The sequence below is a fragment of the Acanthochromis polyacanthus genome, chromosome 12 (assembly GCF_021347895.1).
Source record: "Acanthochromis polyacanthus isolate Apoly-LR-REF ecotype Palm Island chromosome 12, KAUST_Apoly_ChrSc, whole genome shotgun sequence".
In the NCBI taxonomy this organism is placed as follows: Eukaryota; Metazoa; Chordata; class Actinopteri; family Pomacentridae; genus Acanthochromis; species Acanthochromis polyacanthus.
The window spans coordinates 35,194,739-35,217,957 of record NC_067124.1 but is presented as its reverse complement, the minus strand read 5'-3'; the positions used below and the strand labels follow the sequence as shown (position 1 = coordinate 35,217,957).

The following is a 23,219-nucleotide window of genomic DNA, read 5'->3' as shown; positions in this document are numbered from 1 at the left end:
GGACAGACTTGCAGTGTAACATAGAAAACACATTTGCTTACTGGCACACGTGCCTCCCACCTTTTTCCGTGGAGTTTCCCAGTTCGGACAGACTTCCCCCCTCAGCTCTTTCCAGAGGTTGGGAGGGGATAAGCTGTTACAAAAACCGACTCAAGACTGAAGCATCTGTCAGTGTGGAAAAGTGAGGAGCAGACACATGGACTGGAGGGCATGGCAGTTGATCCGTTTTCTCCGGAACTGATGTGAAGATTGTTGAATTTGGCCCATCGTGTTTCAACCCGGCTGTCTGCCAGAACCTGGTGGTGTTTTGTTATTTCAGATCCTCACAGTTGGAAGTGACAGACTGAGCAGCATGTCAAAGAATCCGGAGAGTGTGCCGCTTTGCCCTCTGAACTCAGCAGCTGCCACTGAGCTGGAGCCGCTGTGCATCTTTGGGACGGGCGACTTGGGTCGATCTCTGGGCCAGCGTCTGCTCCAGTCTGGCTACAAGGTGGTGTACGGCAGCCGGAAACCTCACAGCTGTGGCCCTTTGCCTCCAGGAACTCAGGTACATCACATGAGCCTTTCTCCTCTAGAAACTTTATTCGAGCAGTGTCTGACTCAGCATGGTCCCTAAAACTAGTCAGAGTGCACAGTTGAGTTTAAAAAAGAAAACAGCAGTTCTTATCAGGCTTTGAATCCAGACTAGTCAAACAAGGTTATTGATCATTTTTGTCTATGCAAACTGCTGCTGCGTCCTGTTTGTTTGCTACAATCTACATGGCTTTGCTTTTACTACTTTTAATACTTCTTTCTTTTACAAGGTGAGTTGAGCTTAACCAGGTTGTCTTTGCAAAAGCTGGATCAGCGAAACCTAAAACCTGTTCAGCTTTTCATCATCAGACTGTGCAAACTCCCATACAAATGTGTAAAGGGACTCTTTCGCCACACAAACTTTATCATTTGCCTGCTGCACTCGTGAGGTTGTAATAAGGGAGAGCTATTAGTACTATGAATATTTATTAAAGCAAAAAGCTGCTCTGCAAATGACGCAAGAGATGAATGCTGGTGGAAAATTGCTAATCATGTAACTTAATATATTTATTTAATCACTTGTTGAACTCACAAGGCCTGCTGCTGCACATTAGTGCTCTGAAAGTTTGAAACGTCATTCATTTAAAGATCACAAAGAGCATTTAGGTCTGAAATTTGAAATGAAAATAATGTTATTGATTGAATCTTCCCTGTGATAAATACCATCAGTTCTCTAGTATGGGTTCTGTTCGTAATACAGACCTGCCAGCAAGTCAAGACTGAGTATAGAAAGAATATTTATGAATTTTCTGCATCACTAGCTGAATAGATACTTCATACACTGTGCTGCTGCAACTGCACAGCTTCATTCAGGGCCATAAGTAACCTACAGCCTTCAACATTGATTATTGTGTGAGAGTTTTATCATACCGGTGAAATAATTACAGCATCTTCTAAAGGACAAGAAAAAAGTCGGATAGAAAATCAAGACATGAAATAAATCGTGGTAAATGATTCGAACCCACTGGAATGAGTAAAGATATCGTTTGTTTCGTGCATAAGTTGTATATGTATATCAGCAGATAACTCAAACTCATGAATGGCTAAAAAAAAAGAAAAAGAAAAGAGTTACAAGAAAACAGCCTTCTTAGAGCAGGATACAGCAAAGAGAGTTGGTGACAACTGGCTTGGAATCAGCAAAATACGGTCTACTGCAGCCTTTAGAAGAAAGTACCTTATGGCTCCACTAAGAACCACAAAGGAGGAGGTAGAGAATGGTGCTAAAAGCAGGCTAATAATCGCTTCCGAAGGTGTATAACAAAGGAAACCACAATTGGCATCACTCAGAGAGCACATGGTCAAGAAAAACGATTGATGAAAGCGTTTCACAGCCAATTTAAACCCCAAACTCTGGAGCCGAACAGCATCAGTTACCATGGTGATCCTTGGTGGCATTGAAACCTTTGCTCTCTACATGCATCGCTACTCTTGTAACACAACCCTTCAAATTACTGTCTATATTAGTGGAGGAGAACCTACTGTTTGAGTAGGGGACCACCTTCAGAGAACTTCTAAAGGATACTTATCGTTTTGAATAATGTTTCAGGTTTAAAGTCAACTGAGACATTCAGTGGACGTTTGGGAGACGTTTCAGGGCCACAGATTCTGCTGCATGACAACAGGAATGAAGAGCTCAAGATGTTATCAAGTTCTTGAGTAACTTTCATGAAATGTTTTTGTATTAGGATGTATTGATAAAGGTGAAACTGTTTGCCTGTAATGTTTTGAGGCTGTTTTAGGGGGAAAATGCTGATGTGAATGTCACCCAATGTACGTTCTCAGTGGAACATTTGGAAAAAAATATTAACAATACAATTGCAGAATTTTACTCAAAAGTTTTTTAAATTCTAGTTGATGAATGACGCCCTAGACAAAAGGCAAAGACGTTAGCGAAAAAGCAACTAACATCTGGTGCAAAACATTCCTGAAATAAAAAATCAGAAGGAAACTGACAGCTGAGACAGGATAGTGGAAAAAAAATCTGCTCAAATATATCCGTAAAACTAGGCAACAATTGGTATCACAAACAGATTTTAAGGCGAAGAAGAATCTTCACAGGAGGCATTCTGCTGCAAATCAATGGTCTTTATTTGCATCAATGGCGAGGTGGACTATCATGAGACCTGGATGTTCAGGAAATAAAGACAAAATCAATGAAACTGGATGAAAGTGATGCTAATCGGGCATGTGCTCTTTCTGGCAATGGAAAAACATCTGAAAGATGCCGACTGATTTAGAATGTGAGCTAAGCTAATAAAGATGCATGTTCAGAGAGATTCTCTTTTTGTTATGAATGTAGTGTCTGTAGTAGTGTCTTTTTGCCTCTAAATTTGGTTCATGACTGGTTTCTTTTTAGCTGATGGTAGGCCTTTTATGTTGTTGTTGTTTTTAGTTGTGTGTATTTTGCTTGTGGCTCACTGAGTGTTATTTTTTTCCACTGGCTTGTCTATAATTGAAGGTTATCTTCTTCAATGGAATTTCTCTCAGTGACTTCGAGTTTCCTTTTTATTTTGTGAGTCCTGTGAAATACAGATTATGATGTTGTTTATTATGTTCATTGTCATGTTCTTGTTTCTGTACATGTACAGTCACTGGCCACTTTATTAGGTACACCTTGGTAGAAAAAGCTTGGACCCCTTTTGCCTTCAGAACTGCCTTAAGTCTTCATGGCATACTTTCAACAAGGTGTTGGAAACATTCCTCGACATTTTGGTCCATATTGACATGATAGCATCATGCAGTTGCTGCATATTTGTCGGCTGCACGCCCATGATACCAGTCTCCTGTTCCACCACATCCCAAAGGAGCTCTATTGGATTGAGATCTGGTGACTGTGGAGGCCATTGTAGTACAGTGAACTCATTGTCATGTTCAAGGAACCAGTTTGAGATGAAACACAATCATGAAATCCATTATCCTGCTGGAAGTAGCATCAGAATATGCTCCACTGTGGTCATTAAGGGATGGACATGGTTAGCAACAATGCTCAGGTAAACTGTGGCGTTTAAACGATGCTCGGTTGATATTAAGAAGCCCAAAGTGTGCCAAGAAAATATCCTCCATACCATTACACCACCAGCAGCAACCTGAAGCATTGATACAAGGCAGGATGGATCCATGCTTTCATGTTTTTAACACTAAATTCTGACTTAAAATATCTGAATGTCGCGGCTGAAATGGAGACTAATCAGACCAGGTGATGTTTTTCCAATCTTCTACTGTCCAGATTTGTTGAGCCTATGTGAATTGCAGCCTCAGTTTTCTGTTCTTAGCTGACAGGAGTGGCACCTGGTGTGGTCTTCTGCTTCTGTAGCTCATCTTTTTTAATTCAGTTTAATTAAATTCATTTACTTTTTATGTAGAGCCAATTACAATTCCAATTTTCTCAAGGTGCTTTAGACAAGAAGGCAAGAAGAAAACTCCCTTTTAACTGGAAGAAACCTTGAGCAGAACCCGGCTCATATGGGGGGACCTATCTGCCGCTGGCCGGCTGGGTGAGAGGGACAGACGAGGTAGAGGGGGTGAGGGAGAGGGGAGTGGGGGGACAAGGAAACATATAACACACATTGGGATACATGCATGGTAAGAGTAACATAGATGATACATACAAAGTACAGGTCAACACTGAAACTGATTCAGAAGTTTGCTGTTGTATCTTATGTACTGTCTTCTTCAAGGTTGGACGTGTTGTGCGTTCAGAGATGGTGTTCTGCATTCCTTGGTTGTAGCGAGTGTTTTTTATCCCCCGCCTCCACAAAGTGGAAAAGGGGATATAGGTTTGGCCTCCGTCCGTCCATCCGTCCATGCTTCCGTCCATGCGTCCGTCCGTTCGTCCGTCCATCCGTCCGTCCGTCCATGCGTCCAAGATGAAGGGGACAGCTTTTCTCGGAAACTATTACAGCTAGGATCACGAAATTTAGTGTGTAGCTTCACACCATGGACACCTTGATCAAGTTCGAAAATGAGACCTGTGCGATAATATTTAACAGAGTTATGGCCCTTGATCGCTATTTTGGATATACACACGTGGACAAAATTGTTGGTACCCCTCAGTTAAAGAAGGAAAAACCCACAATTCTCACTGAAATCACTTGAAACTCACAAAAGTAACAATAAATAAAAATTTATTGAAAATTAAATAATCAAAAACAGCCATTACTTTTGAATTGTTGATTAACATAATTATTTAAAAAAACAAACTAATGAAACAGGCCTGGACAAAAATGATGGTACCTCTATAAAAGATTGAAAACTATTTGACCAGAGTGACATGATTAACTCAGGTGTGTCATTTAATTGACATCACAGGTGTTTCCAAACTCATAATCAGTCAGTCTGCCTATTTAAAGGGAGACAAGTAGTCACCCTGCTGTTTGGTGAAAAGGTGTGTACCACACTGAACATGGACAACAGAAAGCGAAGGAGAGAATTGTCCCAGGACATCCGAAAAAAAATGATAGACAAACATCTTAAAGGTAAAGGCTATAAGACCATCTCTAAACAGCTTGAAGTTCCTGTGACAACAGTGGCTCATATTATTCAGAAGTTCAAGACCCACGGGACAGTAGCCAACCTCCCTGGACGTGGCCGCAAGAGGAAAATTGATGACAAATTGAAGAGACGGATCGTTGGAATTGTATCCAAAGAGCCCAGAGCAACCTCCAAAGAAATTAAAGGTGAACTCCAAGGCCAAGGTACATCAGTGTCAGATCGCACCATTCGTCGTTGTTTGAGCCAAAGTGGACTTCATGGGAGACGACCAAGGAGGACACCACTGCTGAAAAAAACTCATAAAAAAGCCAGACTGGAATTTGCAAAAATGCATGTTGACAAGCCACAAAGCTTCTGGGAGAATGTCCTTTGGACAGATGAGACCAAACTGGAGCTTTTTGGTAAGGCACATCAACTCTATGTTCATAGACTCAAAAACCAAGCATACGAAGAAAAGAACACTGTCCCTACGGTGAAACATGGAGGAGGCTCAGTAATGTTTTGGGGCTGCTTTGCTGCATCTGGCACACGGTGTCTTGAAAGTGTGCAAGGTACGATGAAATCTGAAGACTATCAAGGCATTCTGGAGAGAAATGTGCTGCCTAGTGTCAGAAAGCTTGGTCTCAGTCGCAGGTCATGGGTCTTCCAACAGGACAACGATCCAAAACACACAGCCAAAAACACCCAAGAATGGCTGAGAGAAAAGCGTTGGACTATTCTAAAGTGGCCTTCTATGAGCCCAGATCTGAATCCCATTGAACATATGTGGAAGGAGCTGAAACATGCCATTTGGAGAAGACACCCATCAAACCTGAGACAACTGGAGCTGTTTGCTCATGAGGAGTGGGCCAAAATACCTGTTGACAGCTGCAGAACGCTCATTGACAAATACAGAAATCGTTTAATTGCAGTGATTGCCTCAAAAGGTTGTGCAACAAAATATTAAGTTATGGGTACCATCATTTTTGTCCAGCCCTATTTCATTAGTTTGTTTTTTTTAAATAATTATGTTAATCAACAATTCAAAAGTGATGTCTGATTTTGATTATTTAATTTTCAATAAATTTTTATTTATTGTTACTTTTGTGAGTTTCAAGTGATTTCAGTGAGAATTGTGGGTTTTTCCTTCTTTAACTGAGGGGTACCAACAATTTTGTCCACGTGTGTAGACTCATAGACATTACATGTGGCGGGGGATATTGATGACCATGTCGTCTTGTTTTTAATTACTGTTGCTTTTTCTATCATCTCCAACCAGTCTGCCCATTCTCCTCTGACCTCTCACATCAACAAGGACTTTTTATCCACACAACTGCCCCTCACTGGATTTTTTTCTGTTTTTCGTTCCATTCTCTGTAAACCCTAGAGATGGTTGTGTGTGAAAATCCCAGTAGATCAGCAGTTTCTGAAATTCTCATAGCAGCTCGTCTGGCACCAACAACCATGCCAAAGTCACATAGATCCCCTTTCTTCCCCATTCTGATGCTTCAGCAAGTTGTCTTGACGTCTACATGCCTAAATGCATTGAGTTGCAGCCATGTGATTGGCTGATTAGCTATTTGTGTTAACCAGCTAGTGAACAGGTGTACCTAATATAGCGGCCGGTGAGTGTATATGTTATATATTGTCAATTGAGATTGAAAATTTGATTGATTTTTGTGCTTTTGATAGTAAAAGATAGAAAAGTGGTGTCTCTGAACAGCAGTTTTTGGTGAACATGCATGAAAACAATGTTTGTGTGTTTTTGCAGGCGATGAGCCACAGTGCGGCCGCCCAATCAGCCGCTCTGGTCTTTATTTGCATCCACAGAGAACACTACAGCTTCCTGGAGACACTTGCACCTCAACTCCAGGGGAAGGTACCTCACTCGGATGCCTTTTGTGTCACACAGCAGCTTGTTAATTTTTCGACTTCTCATCCACTCAGCTGATTTCATCGATTGTTTTTTTTTTTTTGGGAAGGTGCTGGTGGATGTTAGCAACAACCTGAAGAAGAATCTATACCCGGAGGCCAACGCTGAGTATCTGCAGAGGTGAGGAGGATAATTAGGCAGCAGTAATCTAAAATACTGAGAAATCAAGAAGAAGAAGAAAAAGTTTTGTTTGTTTTTCAGGCTCGTCCCTGGAGCTCATGTGGTGAAAGCTTTTAACACCTTGTCAGCCTGGACGCTTCAGAACGGACCTTCAGATGCCAACAGACAGGTACTAACGTGTGTTTTTGTGGTGTTAACTGATTGCTATTGCTATAGATCAAAAGATTCCTTCTTTTGCTATTTAGAAATGCATCATTTTACACAAATTGCTTGTCGGATTCTTATTCCGCGAGCATTTGACGATCCTCTGATGTCTTCACGCTGAGAGTTCTGACCAACAAGTTAAAAATAATAGTCTCTCCCAGAAAGCAAAAGCTTTTCAGTCCAAAAATATATTATTAACTCATTTTGAAGTCCTGATCAAACCGAATCCAAGCAAAAGAAGCCAAATTGGAGCAGTCGGCCTTATGTCTTTGCTGTGAATGCCATCTCTGATGTATCCTTGAATCAATTAACTCCACAGTCTCGCTCAGATCTAAGCTTCCCATCACGTGTTCTGCTCTCACGCTCTGCTCTGCAAAGCTGCAGCATATGTGGGTTTTCTGTTTCATTTTTGATCTGCTTTTTCGGTCCCAGAGGACAGTTAAAAAACCACACAGGAGAGAGAGTGTGTGTTGTGTTTATGCACCGGGGTGTGTTGTATTTGGAGCACCATCAGCAGCTTCACATAGGTGCAGACTGAGCCTTGCTTTTACCTTACACCTGCTTTCTTCTACTAAATTTTCCTACAAGATGACATGGCATCTCCACACGCTTTTATGTTTGTTTCTCTGGAGACAAAGCCATCCTTTAGTAGAAAATGGATAAATGTAAATGCATAAATGTGAAATACGAAGGCTCCTCATGTGGGGCTTTTAAAATAATGGATGCTTTCTTGCTGCAGGTGTACCTGTGTGGGAACAGTGCCGAGGCAAAGCAGGCAGTAGCAGAAACGGCCACCAAACTGGGCTTCACGGTTCTGGATCGAGGTTCTCTATCTGCAGCCAGAGAGCTGGAGGACTTCCCCCTGCAACTGTTTCCAGAGTGGAGGCTGCCTCTACGCATCGCCGTCGGCCTCACCGCCGCCTTCTACTTCTTCCTGCTCATTAGAAAAGTCATCTACACATATGTTCAAAAGGGGGATGACATCTCCTTCAGAATCATGGTGTCCCTGGCGAACAAGGTGTATATTGTCTTACAAATTAGCAGATGTTTCTCGCTGAAACCTCCAGATGTGCTCCGTGGAAATTGGTTTGCTTGAGTCTGCTGCATGTTAGCGTCGCAGTAATCTTTTCTTTTCCTTGATGCTTCAGGTGTTCCCCATCGTGTCTCTCATCATGCTGTCCCTCTGTTACCTGCCTGGTGTCATAGCCGCCTTCCTCCAGCTCTACAGAGGAACCAAATACAGGTCAGACATCAAAACTGGATGGGCTCATATTTAGTGGCTGCAGAGATGTGTGAAATGCTGTGATGTAAAAATGAATCAGTCTGTCGTCATGCTGTCAGAACTGTGTCCAAATCCAAAAAAACAACAGTTTTAACTTCTCTCTCTTTTTTTAAAAAACAATTTACAGTTTTATCTGTTTTGTTTGTTGATAGTATCTCTTAAAATCACAGAAAAAAATGTTTATTCACATGCCAATCATACAAAAAGGCCTCCATCAAAAATCTATATTTTTATAAATAGAGATTTATGATTATATACTATTTTTTGTTGCATTTAAATCAGCAAAAAAATCCTTTTTTTTTTACAGATATTGGCTGCTGTTGTCATTAAAAAATGTATATAAATGATAAACAATTTAATTATTTTATTTTTTTCTCCGTTGTTAAATTACAGATAATACAAAGGAAAATTACAATAATAACCCTAAAACAAAATCTAAACTTTTTGCATGTATGTGAATCATTAAAAATGTTACTATTTTGCAAATATTTGTTGCTATTTGAAAGAAAAATTATGCTATTTTACTTTTTCCCCCTGTTAAGTAATAATTTATATATTTACTGTCATTAAAAGTATCAAACTGTACATAATGTCAACAGCAAAAATTCATATTTTTTACAAACAGGAATTTGCAATTTTACTGTCCTAAAATCAGCTCAAAATGTCATTATTTTACACATATTTGCCATTGTTTTCACATTTTTTAGTTTTGAAATGGTAAAATATTCCACCAATTTTAACATATTTTTTCTGGCATCCTCGCTGCAAGATTTTAATTTTTTTCCACACTGTAGCACCTTAGCGCTGAGCTGCAGCACACTGGCAAACGTAAACATGTATTTAAGTTATAGATGTTAGCGCACACACACCAACAAAACAGCAACTCTTCCACAAAGCACACTGCACTCCCTTTACTCCTTGTTATTTTTATGACTTTTTCTATTTCTGAAGAATGTTTATTTTCTATCATGTCTTGTTGGAAACCCTTGTAGAACAGTCGCTCTGCATTCCATTGCCTGCACCTGTATGAGAATGTGACAAATCAAGCTCTTGAATCTCGTCTCAGGCGTTTCCCTGACTGGTTGGATCGCTGGATGCTGTGCAGGAAACAGCTGGGACTGTTAGCGCTTGCCTTCGCCTTCCTGCATGTGCTGTACACTCTCATCATCCCCATAAGGTAGCAAACATCTGCACACATCTGCACACCTCTTCACTCAGCACATCCTAATCTGTTTACTCATCAGAATCGCTGCTGTTGATATCCACCCATATCATTTACCTCCATTTTTATTCACGCATTTCTCGCTTTTTGTCCCTTTTTCTCTCTTCGTCCTTCATCGCCACGCACACATACACCCAAGAAAACACAATGCAACGATAATCCAATCAGAAAACACAAATTAATCTATTCTTTCGCACTCCAGTTAATTACTCAAGCCCGTCGGTATTTATTGCTGCTGTTTCTTTCTCTTGTCTTGTCCTCCTGTTAATTACTTGTCTTGCACTTTCAATAAACACTCACAATTAGGGTTTTAGCGTTCAGCTCGTGTTGGATCTGTTTTAGAGACGCATTGTTTCGCGCTCATTGTGGCTGCCGTTGTGCTGAGCACAGTCTGCCGAGAGGTATTTGTAAAACATATTCAGCCTTCATTGATATAAATGAGGTCGCAGGGGCTGTTGTATTCCGCTGCCTTACTCTTAGTTAAATGCATCAAATAAGCGGGCTACTGCAGCTCTTAGTAGGGATGTTATAAAGCGTAAATAAATTGGGTCCTGAGTGGGTGAAGGCTGTTCATTTGTCACGGAGATAAGTCAGTTTTCATGTGATGTTGAGTGTACGACCCCCGTCTTCCTAAAATCCTGTTCCTGTACGACTAAACTGCATTGTGTCTTAATGTTCAGAAAGAAATGCAATTTAGTTTGACGCAGATTATACTAACCCTATCAGTGGAGAGATTCCTGTAAGGATGTAGGAGGCTGGACGCATAAATCAGGATGGTGATTTTATCCCATGCAGGACCATTATTTTTAGGTTAAATTTTTGCTGATTTCTTACTTTGTTTTCACTTGCTGTTTTAGATGTTAGCACCAAACCTACATGGCTAGGTTTGAGGAAATATTACGCTTTCACAATGAGGACTACTTGTTAGAAGCTTATTAGTCCGACTCAGCGGGTGTAGAATTCATGTATAATTCTTACTGTGTTCTCAGAATCCTCTTTGCTACAGCAGCAGTCTCTCAGCAGCAACCTGCAAAGCAACTTTTACAGAGGATTTAGACATGCAATAATGCAGGTCTGCATGGTTCGCCGGATTATCTGCTTTAATGACCCGTCCTTGCAGGTGAATCATCAGTGCAGACTAATTTCATGTCATTAGTTGGCTCAGTTGCAGCATCCTGTGTTTAGATGTGCTTTCTTTAAATCAATCTCAGTGAAGGGCCGGCACGGTGGTCCAGTGGCCGGCGGGTGCTCCGGCTTTGGTTAATTGGTGGTTCTACAATCCTGGGCCCACCAGGACTCAAGCATCCCTCCTATAGACTTATTATTCTTTCTATTTTTAAACTGTGCTCACACCTTTACATACTCGTTTATATTGTAAATACCTGCAATTTTGCACCTTCATTGTAAATACCAGTAATTTTAGCGCCTTCTTTCTTCAACCAGCCCGATTTGCACATTAAATTGAACGTTCTTTTGCACATTGGTTTCCTTATTTTTCTTAAATGCAACATGTATGAGCTACTGGATAATTTGAATTTCTCTAAGGGGAAGAATTAAGCGTTTATATTATTTTAGATATCGATCTAAAAATTGTCCACAGATGTGAATCTGTTTTGCCCTTGTTATGGACATTCGCCCTAAATCTGGCTAAGCTAGGTTGGGCTAAAGCTCCTCTAGAAACCCTACAGAGGTTAAAGCAGAGTACAGAAGATGCAAGGAGTGGACAACGATGACATTTACTCACATAGAGGCTCGCACTGTCAATTAAATGACACAATTTTTGGCAAAACTTTCATTTTTTTTGTGCTGTAGGCTGCTGCTCGGAGGTTGTTGTTTCCCTGCTGAAGCTGATTTTGAAAACAGGAACATGCAAATGTGGAAAAAGAGGCGAAAACCTGCTTATAGCTGCATTCAACATTTGGAGAGTCAGAGTAGTTCTGGCTCTTTCAGATGAGTTTAAGGCACCAAAACTACAACTTGGTTAGGTTTAAGGAAATTAAAAGCACAGTTTGGGTTAAAATGTTGTGATTTCACGGCTTATTTGAAGCTTCTCCTCCATTTTTTGGGTTATGTAATTTATAATCGACTAACTTAAAATGAGTTATCTTGATTGAAACAGTTTTTGTGATGAATGTGGCTCTGTTTGATAGGGAAGGACAAAACAAGGCTTCATTTTCAACAACATCTAAATAGCATCCATTAACTAAACTGCAGCTAAATTACCAAACACTGGGAGGGAAAATAATAAACCACAGATTAATATATTAAAACCACAAGAATTTAAAGGAATTTCATTAATTCTTACTGCATTATTGGCTATTTACTACCCAAGATATGTAAGAGATATGCCTGAATTTTTGTTTTTTTTTTTCCCCCCCAGATATTATGTGAGAAACAGAATCACAAGCAGCACCATCTTACTGGTGAGAAAACAGTTTTTCTAGCTTTTGAATTATCGCTGTCTGTCCTCACACATACATAAAGAGTTAGGAGACATCCCATTGTGTTGTTTATTAAGATCAAGCAGAACAAAACTTCACCGTTTGACTCCTCCATGGCCTGGAGGAGCGACTCCTTCCTGTCTTTTGGGATTCTGGGATTCGGCCTGTACGTCCTGTTGGGAATCACATCTCTGCCCTCCGTCAGCAACGCTCTCAGCTGGAGAGAGTTCAGCTTCGTCCAGGTAGATACCGGCACGAGTCACATGAAACATGAGCTTCACACACTCGCTTTGAAACATTATGGATGCAGAATTCTGCTTCAGCCGTGCAGCCGACCAACATCTGACTCGATTGTTGAATCCTAATTATAGGATAAAGTGAGATTGTTCCAGTGGTTCTGCACCAAGAAAACACATATTTCTGACAGTAAAATCACAGAAAAAAGTGGTTTAAAATACTAGTTAACTCATTAAAAAACAAGGGCAAAAAATATCAGTAACATCAAAAATCTGCATTTTTTGCAAATGGTAATTCTTTCTTTTTAAAGTCTTCATGAAGTTTTACTGTTAATCCACTAAAACTGTCATTATTTTATAGATATTATTAAATATTTTTTTCCAGTACCCTTGCTGCCAAATTTTCACTTTTAAAAACATTAATTAAGAAAGTTAACATTTTGTGCATTGTTCATTAAATTACAGATATTATAACATTTGAATTTAGTTGTTTTGTGCAAATAATTACAGGTAATGAGTAAGACGACAAGGAAAATCATAGAAAGATATTTTAAATTGCTAATTAACCATAAAAAAGGCCAAAACTGTCAATAACATTCACATAAAGAAATCTCTATTTTGGTCATTCTTTTTTTTAACAATGTGTGACCATAAAGTTAGACTGTTTTACTGCATTTAAAACTGCAAAAATATTATTTGACATATATTTGCTATTTTCAGCATTCGTAATATTCTTATTATTATTGTTTTTGTTGTTTTGTTTTACAAAAGTTATATTATTACGCTGTTTACTGACATCTGTCACCTTTGCTGCCAGATTTAGACTTTTTAGGGTGTTTTTTTTATTAAATGACAGATATTATAGTTTTATGTTTTATTGAAAATGACTATTAAAATCATATGAAATAATTCATAAAGAATAAAAATACTAACAAAAATACTAAATTACTAGCTAACAATAAAAACCTGATCAAAAATCAATAAAAAAAATAAAAAGTCAAAATATCATCCACATAAAAAATCTGAACTTTAAACAAATGCTTATTCTTCTTCTGCTTTTTTATGTTTGTTTGTTTTACAATGTGTGACCAAAAATGTATACTGTTGTAGAGTATGTTTTTCTGGCTACAGTTAGGGTTAAAAACAAACAAACGAAAAGCTTAATTTTACAGATATTACCTCCTTTTTTTTTGCAGCTGTTAACCTATTTTTATTCTGTCACTCTCGCTGTCAGATTTGTACCTTTTTACATTTTGTGTTCAGTTGTTTTCCCTGACACTTAAAACTGCAAAGCTGCTAACCACGCAAATGTGCACTAAGTGTTACACTCACTTTAGCAAAATGAAAGAAAACAAAGGCTTCCGACCTTCAGAAACCAACCCAATAACCGAACACGACGTCAGAAAAGCACACTGCATATCGTTTTAGAGCCGTCTCTATGATACTCCACGAGGCAGCTTTTGATAAAGATGAACACAAACAAGCTCGGTAGGAAAATTTAATTTGGAACTACTAATCATCGCACCATTGTACCGCGGCCTTGAAAAGCTGTTAATAACAAGCAGTTGGATGATTCAGTTAACACAGAGATGCTCATAGTGTTTAAAAAAAAAACAGGCTGAGCTGGCGTCTGCTGACAATATGTCTGCTGCAGACATTTTAAAGTGCAGCGTGAAATTTCCTGTGCACCGCCTCTCCACTGTTGCACCTGTTTATGCTCCGGGCTGCTGAGTTTCGGTTGGTGTGGAAATTTAAGAGAGGCCACAAACCTAAGATCTTCACATCGTGTCCATTAGCAGAGACTCAAGCTGTGACTGATGAGGACAATTCAGCCCAGATGGAAAACTGTCGCCTGATGGCAGTTTTCCTTTAGAAGTAATCTTTTCGAAAAGTTTCAGATGTTTCCCTCTTTCCCTTGATAACGCTTCTCTGATTGTTTTTTGAACAAATGTTTACCTTTTTTCCCTCCACTTTGACCGATCGGAAATGCAGCCGGCCGCGCCACGGGGAACAAGCTCATTCATAAATGTAACTGGGTCATGTCAAGCTCATTTCCTCCTCCTTTACTCCAGCCCAAATTAGAGCAGAGGTTTTAAATGTTAAGTTATTCATCAAGTGTAATTTGGGGGCATACATTATCCTTTATGTTTTGCTCATGTGCATGGAAAAGATCTCTGAAGCGTGTGTACTGCATGTTCCCCGTGGAGAGTAGCTGCATTACATCTGTGTACATCAATAAAAGCTCTTCTCTACGAAGATCTGCGGTTCTTCACTCGGGTCACGGAAAGGCCACTAAAATAAATGATTATGAATCATGTGGGTTCACGGCAGAGTAATAAAACCCACTTCTAAGCAACATTTTTTATTTTTAGCTTTGCATTTTATTCATTTTTCTCCCAGAGTGGCTCAGTTTCTTTCACAACTTGAGTGCTCATTATCCCTAAGCGCAGCGAAGTCTGTCAGCAATAGAAATAATACGTTTAATTTATCAAACACCTGTTGAACAAGCGAGACGGGAACTTGTGAATATGAACATCTTTGGCATATGGTGCTCAGATTGTTGTGAATGAGGTTGGAATTTTGTTAATTTTCTGCACGTTTTAAGTTATTTGCGTCCTCAAAAGAGGGTCACACTCTTAAAAAAATGCTAAGAACCACAATGCATAGGGCTGAAAACGCAAAAAACTGCAATGCACAGGGTTGAAAATGCTTAGAAACACAATGCACAGGACTGAAAATGTTAAAAACCATAATGCACAGAGCTAAATAAAAGCAAAGATCCACAATGCACAAGGCTGAAAATGTTAAGAACCACAATGCATGGGGCTAAAAATCACATTCTGGCTCATAGAGTCCTAATTCCAGCTTAGTTTTCTGTGTGAATTAAAGTGCCTAACCTTGCTCTCCTCTCTTCCAGTCCAAACTGGGCTACCTGACGCTGTTCTTCTGCACCCTCCACACCTACCTGTACGGCTGGAATACATTCCTCAAGCCCACATCCTACCCGTGGTACACTCCTCCGGGCTACTTGCTCTGTCTGATCGTTCCCACCGTGGTGCTGGTGCTCAAGTTGCTTCTCCTCGTGCCTTGCGTGGACCGAAGCCTCACTCGGATTCGGCAGGGCTGGGACAGAGCTAATAAAGTGGACGACGGCGAGAAGTCGCTGCTAGCATAAGACCGTCGCAGTTAGAGACACAAATGCAGTGATGTGAGCGGAAAACATGGAGCCAAACCATTCAGGGATCGCCCTAATATATGCAGTCTGAATGACGCCTGTGCAAGATCCCTTCAATGTCAAATGATTCAAAATGATATCATCTCAACTTTAGCAGGCGAACTTTTGCTGGTATGTAACAAAAACAACTAACTGTAGATTTAATAAGCTAAGAAAAAATACAGACTCAGTGCAACAAAAGTCAACACAACTTTCATTACTGAGAGTCAAATCTTCTGTCTTCTCTTCGACATGGAGGACACCAGCGTCTGCAAAATTCAGGACTAATGTTCTTCAGACTCTTTTTCTTTTTTTTCCAGCTGTTCTTTGCTGAAGAGGGTGTGCTGCTCTACTTTTCTTTTTAAAATACTCCAGCGGTGTTCTATTAGATGGACATCAGGACGCGTGCTTGGCCAGGTCACAGATTTCATTTTGTTCTTTTTTCTGAAGCTCTTGTGTGACTTTTGTGCTTTGGATGGTTCACATGCTGGAATATTTCTCACCTTCAATCTTCTGCAGACAGGGACTCATCATGTCAGGCAGTAGTATGCTTTATCCACAGACGTTCATCTCCCCAACACTTCTTTCCACTCATGCAGCTCCGTATGAACACGTTGCTTCACTGTCAGGACTATGCGTTCTCTGTGGTAGTCCTGGTCAGGTTCACATCAAACATGCTGGACTTAATTTATCTGGATCTCATCTGACAAAAAAAAAACGTGCTCCCAACTTTCATCAGGCTTCTTTTCATGCTATTTAACAAGTTTTCATTTGGTAGTTTTCTGCTGAAGAGCAAACCAATGTAGTTTTCTTGGCCTCTGTCCGTAGAAGATGATGCTATGAAGTGAAGCTGTCACAACCTCTGTGTCTGAGGCAGCTGCCTGTTTGTGTTTTTCAGAGCCACATCATGAAAGCAATGTCCTGTTGGTGGCGTCATTGTAGGAGGACGACCACTGCAGCTGTGATTAGTGGTACGATGGCTCCTTCTATACTTCCTGATTACTGCAGCAATTGTGTTTCCACTGATTGTTAGTTTTTTACCCCCGTGTTTTTGACCATCACACAATGTTCTTACAATGATTACAGCTTCTCTAACTTGTGTGTCACTGATCACAGGTGATTTTCTACTGTATTTTCAGTCTTTTTAAAGTATTTGTTCTCTGGATTCTTCCTGAAAGGTGACTCATTTCTGAATCATTTGACACTGAAGTGACATTGCACAGGGCTCAACTGTAGATGTCAGACAGCGGAGACTATTCAATTACACAACAAACCAAAGTGAACAATGGAAAGAGTTTGTCTCTATGCAAATAGTTCCAGTTTGCAAATACTGTCTATGATACCTGTCTGCACATGGTGAAGCAGCTTCGTTTTGCCTGTGCATCCTCAGTTTCCCCCCCCCCCAATGCTAGACTTTAAAAGTTACTCGTGTGCATGCAGTGCTGTTACAGAAGCGCACTCTGGGAAAAATGATTTTGTTGTACTTTTCTTCAAATTAGCAGGAAAAGTTTGACAAACTCGTCAGCCTTCACCCACAGTATACGCCGGGTGATGTTTGTTTGTGCAAATCTAATTTACTGTATCTTTCCTCTGTAAATACTGTTGCTTGTGCTGCTGTTGAACAGATCAGGGCTGAGCCAGGAGATTTTTATTTTTTTTTGTAAATCTGCCATCATTGATAGAAATGAGGTTTCAGGGCTGTTGTATTATACTGCTCTATTTTTACCTAATCGTATCAAATAGCCAGCCTGGCAATTGTAAAGAATAATAAAACCAAGTCCTCGGTCGACGTCTATCATGGAGCTGACTCACTTGGTGAATGATAGAAGCTCTCTGGTAATTGTAGAAATGCAGCACAAAGAAATGAGGTTTCAGTTTTCACAGGATCTTGAATTGATGAGAACGAAAGAACATTTATTATAGAAACTGCAGCCAAATTGCCAAACACTGAGTTGTAATGACAAACAAAATCAGTAATTCTTGCAGTGATTTCAGGCAACTAAGATCTTAGATGTAAAAGAAGTTTTGACTACCTGAATTTTCTCTAAAATCTTTTGTATTGATATATTATTATCTTACAGGTAAGCCAACAAGAAACTATTTTCTATAGTTTAGATAATAGCCGTCAGTTTCCAGGAGTACACAGAGTGTTATTTGTCTGTCTGTCTTGTTTTCTGTCACGTTAAGATCAGGGAGGAACTGTATGTGACATTTTGACACCATTTTATAATTTTGGATTCAGTTTTCGCAGCTTTTCCTGATGCATATTAATGCTATGTGCTAACTGTAATCGCTGTGAAACGCTCTTAAAAATAAACTCCAGTGTGACTCTGAGCAGCGTTTCCTCGTCTGTTTTTTTTTTATCCTCCTGTATCTCGTTCTATCTCGGAGCTCAGTTAAACTTTTTGGGGGGAACTGAGTGCACTCTGTCTAGTCATCTCGGTCTGATCCCTCTCCTGGGTTTATCCCTCCGGCTGATCTGATTCCGTTCTCCAGGAAACATTGAGGCTTCTCGTCGGTCCCCAGTGGATCTCCTCACATCAGTGCGGAGAGGAGAGTGTCGACTCCTCCAGCACGGTTCTCCGCAGAAAAAGGATGTAATATTTGGTCGTGGCGCCTCAGATAGGCCCCTGACGCTGTGCTGCAGCAGGTGATTTTTGCTGATTGTGAAGGGACTGAAGAAAGCACAGAACTCCTATAACTGGTTGTTGTTAGTGATCAAGCGTTAATCTGTAAACATTGTCACATCCGCAGTGTAAGAAGAAGAGGGGAGGAAGAAACAGTGAGAAAAGAAACATTTCAAGACCATTTTAAAAACAAGAAATGTGAACACAGTTGGTTTAAAATCAGTATCACAATAAAAGCATCAAAGGCAAACTATAAATAATAAGAAATATCAATAATTGTGTAGTTTTTCTCCAAACTAAGGAAACACCTTTGTTTTCTTTGCCAGCTGTCATAAATTATGAAATATTATACCCCAAACCCACTGACACATTTTAAGGCTGGTTACATTTCTCAGAAGCAGAAACTGTAAAAACTAAAACAATTAATGGAGTTTCAACTTTGCTGTTTTGTTGGCAAAACGAACAAAATCAAAGCTTAAAATTGTGATGCTAGTTACAATATTACTTTTCAAAACCATCTGTCTCCAAGATGTTGCTACAGTACGTTAAAATGTGTAGCATTATTGCAAAGCTCTGGTTCCACTCTTTCTTGTGATACTATATTAATACATTCTACATATTTTTGTTTTGCATCCATTATTTTATTTTCTTCTTATTGTTGTAAATTATGAACCTTGTGGGTGGAAGAAATTATTCAAAATATGTGAGAAAACTTTGTAGTTGAATTCTGTTGTCCATTATACAGTACACTCTTGTTGTTGTTTCCGTTCAGTAAAATGTATTTAAGGCTACTTTCTGCACATTTTTGGTACTGTCTTAGGATATATAAGTACTATCGCTTGCTAAACAAATAATGTTTACACATGTGCAGTACCTTTAGCAGCAACAATAGTGATAATAAACCTCTAGTGAAGAAAATAGTTAGAATGTGTGTGATGCAATAAAAAGGAGTGGTGTCCACTGATTAAATGCAGTCTTTCTGCCGCTGTGTGTGTGTACATCATCTGTCAAAGGTTTTCAGACGGGTTCTCATATTTGTATTTATATATATATATATATATATATATATATATATATATCGACTTCTATACAGTCTAACCTCTTTCAGCAAACAAAAGAGTCGCTCCCTGCTGGTTGTTGGAAAGAATACACTTTTCAGACATAGCAGCTATGTTCAGAAAGTAAACATCCATCCATTCTCTATACACCGCTTTATCCTGACTTGGGTCGCAGGGGGTGCTGGAGTCTATCCCAGCTGACTCGGGTGAAGGCAGGGGACACCCTGGACAGGTCACCAGTCTGTCACAGGGCTACATATACAGACACACAATCACACTCACATTCACACCTACGGGCAATTCAGAGTAACCAATTCACCTCAGCATATTTTTGGACTGTGGGAGGAAGCCGGAGTGCACGGAGAAAACCCACGCATACACAGGGAGAACATGCAAACTCCACGCAGAAAGATCCCAGGCCCAGGCCAGGATTTGAACCGGGGATCTTCTTGCTGCAAGGCAAAAGTGCTAACCACTATGCCACTGCGCAGCCTAAAAGTAAACATGTTTTCACATTTATTTTCTCCAACACATGACCACTGGAGTCCCATATGGCCCAGATGGCTACTATCAGCACCAGCCTCAGAAGAGAAAGTTCTGTCGGTTTGGTTGTATAGATTCTAGTCAGCTCCCCGGGAGTCGAAGCTGTTTGCCTTCACCCCAGGGTGAAAATACCCAGAGGGACTATCCTCACATCAGGATGCCAACATGTTTGATGTACGGTATGTGGTGCTTTTACATTTCCTGCATCTCCTGGAGTTCAGTCTTGTACTTTTGTTATCCATGATGAAAGATCAAAATTTTATGAGCAATGTGCCACTTTAGGTAACTTCTGATGCCATTATGTTGTACCAGTAGCTCATGGATTGCAATCAGTGTATGTTTGTGTAAATGGAACTGCAGATTAGTTGCATAGGTGTGTTTTGGATGTAGTACTAATAGACTGTAACTTGTAAAATGGCAGTTGGGCGACATATGGTTAATGGTGTCCTTGTGATAACTTTACAAAACAAAACTTGTTTTTAAATTCTCATCAAATGGCAGCCAGTATAATTAGGGATAATTGTGGGATTTGAATATGAACCACAGTTCTTTATGCTTTTACCGTTAATAAAAGAGCATCTGTTTTGTTCATGACATGCTGTGAATTTGCTTGACTGGTCATTATTTCAGAAGAACATTATCCAAAACAAAAAGGGAGTCTATGAAATGGCAATCTAGCAAAAAGCTATGGGATATTCAAAGGGGTTTTGTTAGCAGTCATTTTTCTCTTTGTATGGGACTTGTTTTAACAGAAGGAAGCTCCCTCAAAGCTTCAAAGTCTTCTTTCATCAATCATGAATGATAGGTTTGGGCCACATGGGAAGCAGTGCTTACATGTACTGTACTGTATGCCAGTCAGATATCAAGAACCCGCAGTTCACATTTTTATGTATTTGTTCCTAAAACTGTAAAGAAAAAGTTACCACAACTGGTTTTGTTCTTGAGTTTAGGGCGTTAAGTCTAGCCTGTGCTAAAAACAAAGCTGTATAATCACTTCCTCAAAACATTTCTTGCTATTTATATGAGTTCAATACATAAGCTACATTTTTTTCTTTAATTTGCATACAGATTGCCCCCTTACATTTGTGATTTCTTTTTTTATTCACAAACATTTTCTAAAGTGAAGATTTTTAAAACTTTGATGTGCATCTCAGTGTAAAACAGGAAGGTTGCAACTGCGGGAAAAGCAATCAGGAACTTTTAACTGATCAGTATTCACATTAAGCTGTTCCCAGTCTTTTATTTTCATCTGTTGAAATGGACATAAACATCAAAATATTCCATCGGAATATAGAAGCGAGATAGATATAGAAGCGTATCTATTTATTTATTTTAACCCTATTTATGTCAACGAAATATCACTGTGCAGTTGCATGCAAGATAAATTACAGTGATTTGCTGTCATTTACAATTTACCTTGAAAGATATTTTTTCCAACCTGTCTAAACCAATAATTTCCTTCCTGTTGAGCCAAATAACTAGATTATCAATGTTGTCTGTAGCTCGGGCTTTATGGCACTTATCCAGGTTGTCTTCAACTGAATAGATCCTTGCTTGTGTTGTATCTACTCTCAGATGTGTGTGGCCTTGGATAAAAATGTCTGCTAAATAAAACTGTGGAATTATGGAATTGTAGCTGCGCTTCTGCTATTTTTCTAGCAACAGAAAAAAAAATCACATTGATTTGCTCATGACATCCTCATACAACTTGAAAGACACACTATCTTTAAAAAAAAAAAAAAAAAACTTATGTAATTTATCAGTAAAAACAGGACAGCTTTCTTCAACATGTCTGGTGCAATGTGTGGTACCATCCTCAAAAACAACCAAATATAATCTTAAAATTCATCCAAATCGATAATTAAACAGATGCAGCAGTACAGTGAGGAGTAAGTAGGCAGCAAGCTGCTGGAAGATACATTCAGCCTGATGAAACAAATCAACTCATTTGAATGTGGATTTAAATCTTTGCTGCCTGACTTGGCAAAACACAGTTTTCTCTCTTTTCAGACCTGTCAGCTAAAATGTTCAGCTTCACATGGCAGAGTGCCAATCCTCACATGAAGCTAATTACATCACAACAGTCTTTCAGTGCCGTAACCGTCTGTCTCAGGTAGCAACGAACATGTAAAATGCATCAGGGAACTCTGACTGTGAAATATATCATCCATGATGTCCTGCCTACAGGTTAATGACAGACGTCAAAAGAGACCACATTCTGTTCTCTTTGGCCACACCTTTGTCTGCCAATGGCTTTCTGATAATCTGGGATGGCACTAATAACAGCATGCAGTCCCATGCCCAGAGCGCATTTTCTGCATTTGGGGGGCTCGACTACAAACCAAACGTGGCAGTCTCTTTGTACCACATGGGACTCTGAGTCTGGACTTGCGCAGATGTGGTTTGATGGACAACCTTCAGCGAGGAAACCTTCCAGCTCCTACAAGTGTTTTAGAACAGGTACAGTTTTGTTAATAAGCACCTTAATTAATGGCCTTTTAACACATACTGAATATTATACTGATCATGTGGCTCTCGGAGATTGAACAGTATTGGTTTAATGTGATGCATCTCAAACCTTTGCATTCACCACAGGACCAGGATAGCGATGGGTTTCGACCTTGATCACTGTATCATTGGCATGATGACTGACGTCCACGTGTGGGACTACGTCCTTCAAGGACTATGCTAACAAACTAAACTTCCCTCCAGGAAATGTGCTGAACTGGGGAGCGCTGGACTTCAAGGTTGTAGACAACATGCTGATAGAGGAAAATTCCCCATCATGTCAAACGCCCTCTGCCTGATGATGTCTTATGTAACAATAGTACAAGTCATATTACTCATCCCAACTCCAGCTACAGTGAGGAGTAACTTGCTCAACAGAGACTGAAACTGCCACTGAGAAGTTTTTTTTCTGCAAATAAATGAAATGTAAATCCACTGTCTGACGTCCACATGTGGGACTACGTCCTTCACACCTGTGACATCCAGGACTATGTGAAGGAACTGAACTTCCCTCCAGGAAATGTGCTGAACTGGAGGGCACTGGACTTCAAGGCTGTAGACAATGCGCTGATGGAGGATAAGTTTCCTTCATGTCAAGTGCCCTCCGTCTGATGATCTCTGTTATGTAACAATAGAACAAGTCATGTTACTCATCCCAACTCCAGCTACAGTGAGGAGAGGAAGGTTGAGCAAACTGGACCAACAGAGATTGTAACAACCTCTGAGATATTTTTTCTGCAAATAATTGAAGTGTAAATCCACTGAGGAATAATGAGTCTTTTGCACTG

General features: G+C 39.8%; 1 protein-coding gene across 2 annotated transcripts; it reads left to right on the top strand.

The window, feature by feature from the left end:
• Positions 1 to 18,029, top strand: LOC110952962 (metalloreductase STEAP4-like). Of its 2 annotated transcripts, XM_022196738.2 has the most exons (10): positions 32 to 547; positions 6,815 to 6,922; positions 7,026 to 7,096; positions 7,178 to 7,265; positions 8,040 to 8,318; positions 8,449 to 8,543; positions 9,649 to 9,759; positions 12,185 to 12,227; positions 12,323 to 12,487; positions 15,399 to 18,029. In XM_022196738.2, the coding sequence occupies exons 1-10, from the start codon at positions 353 to 355 to the stop codon at positions 15,654 to 15,656; spliced, it is 1,413 nt and encodes a 470-aa protein (XP_022052430.2). In that variant the 5' UTR covers positions 32 to 352; the 3' UTR covers positions 15,657 to 18,029. The 2 variants fall into 2 exon arrangements, with proteins under 2 accessions (XP_051813253.1, XP_022052430.2); XM_051957293.1 differs by lacking the exon at positions 12,185 to 12,227 and having other exon boundaries at positions 1 to 547; positions 15,399 to 15,553.
• The last annotated feature ends 5,190 nt before the right edge of the window (positions 18,030 to 23,219 follow it).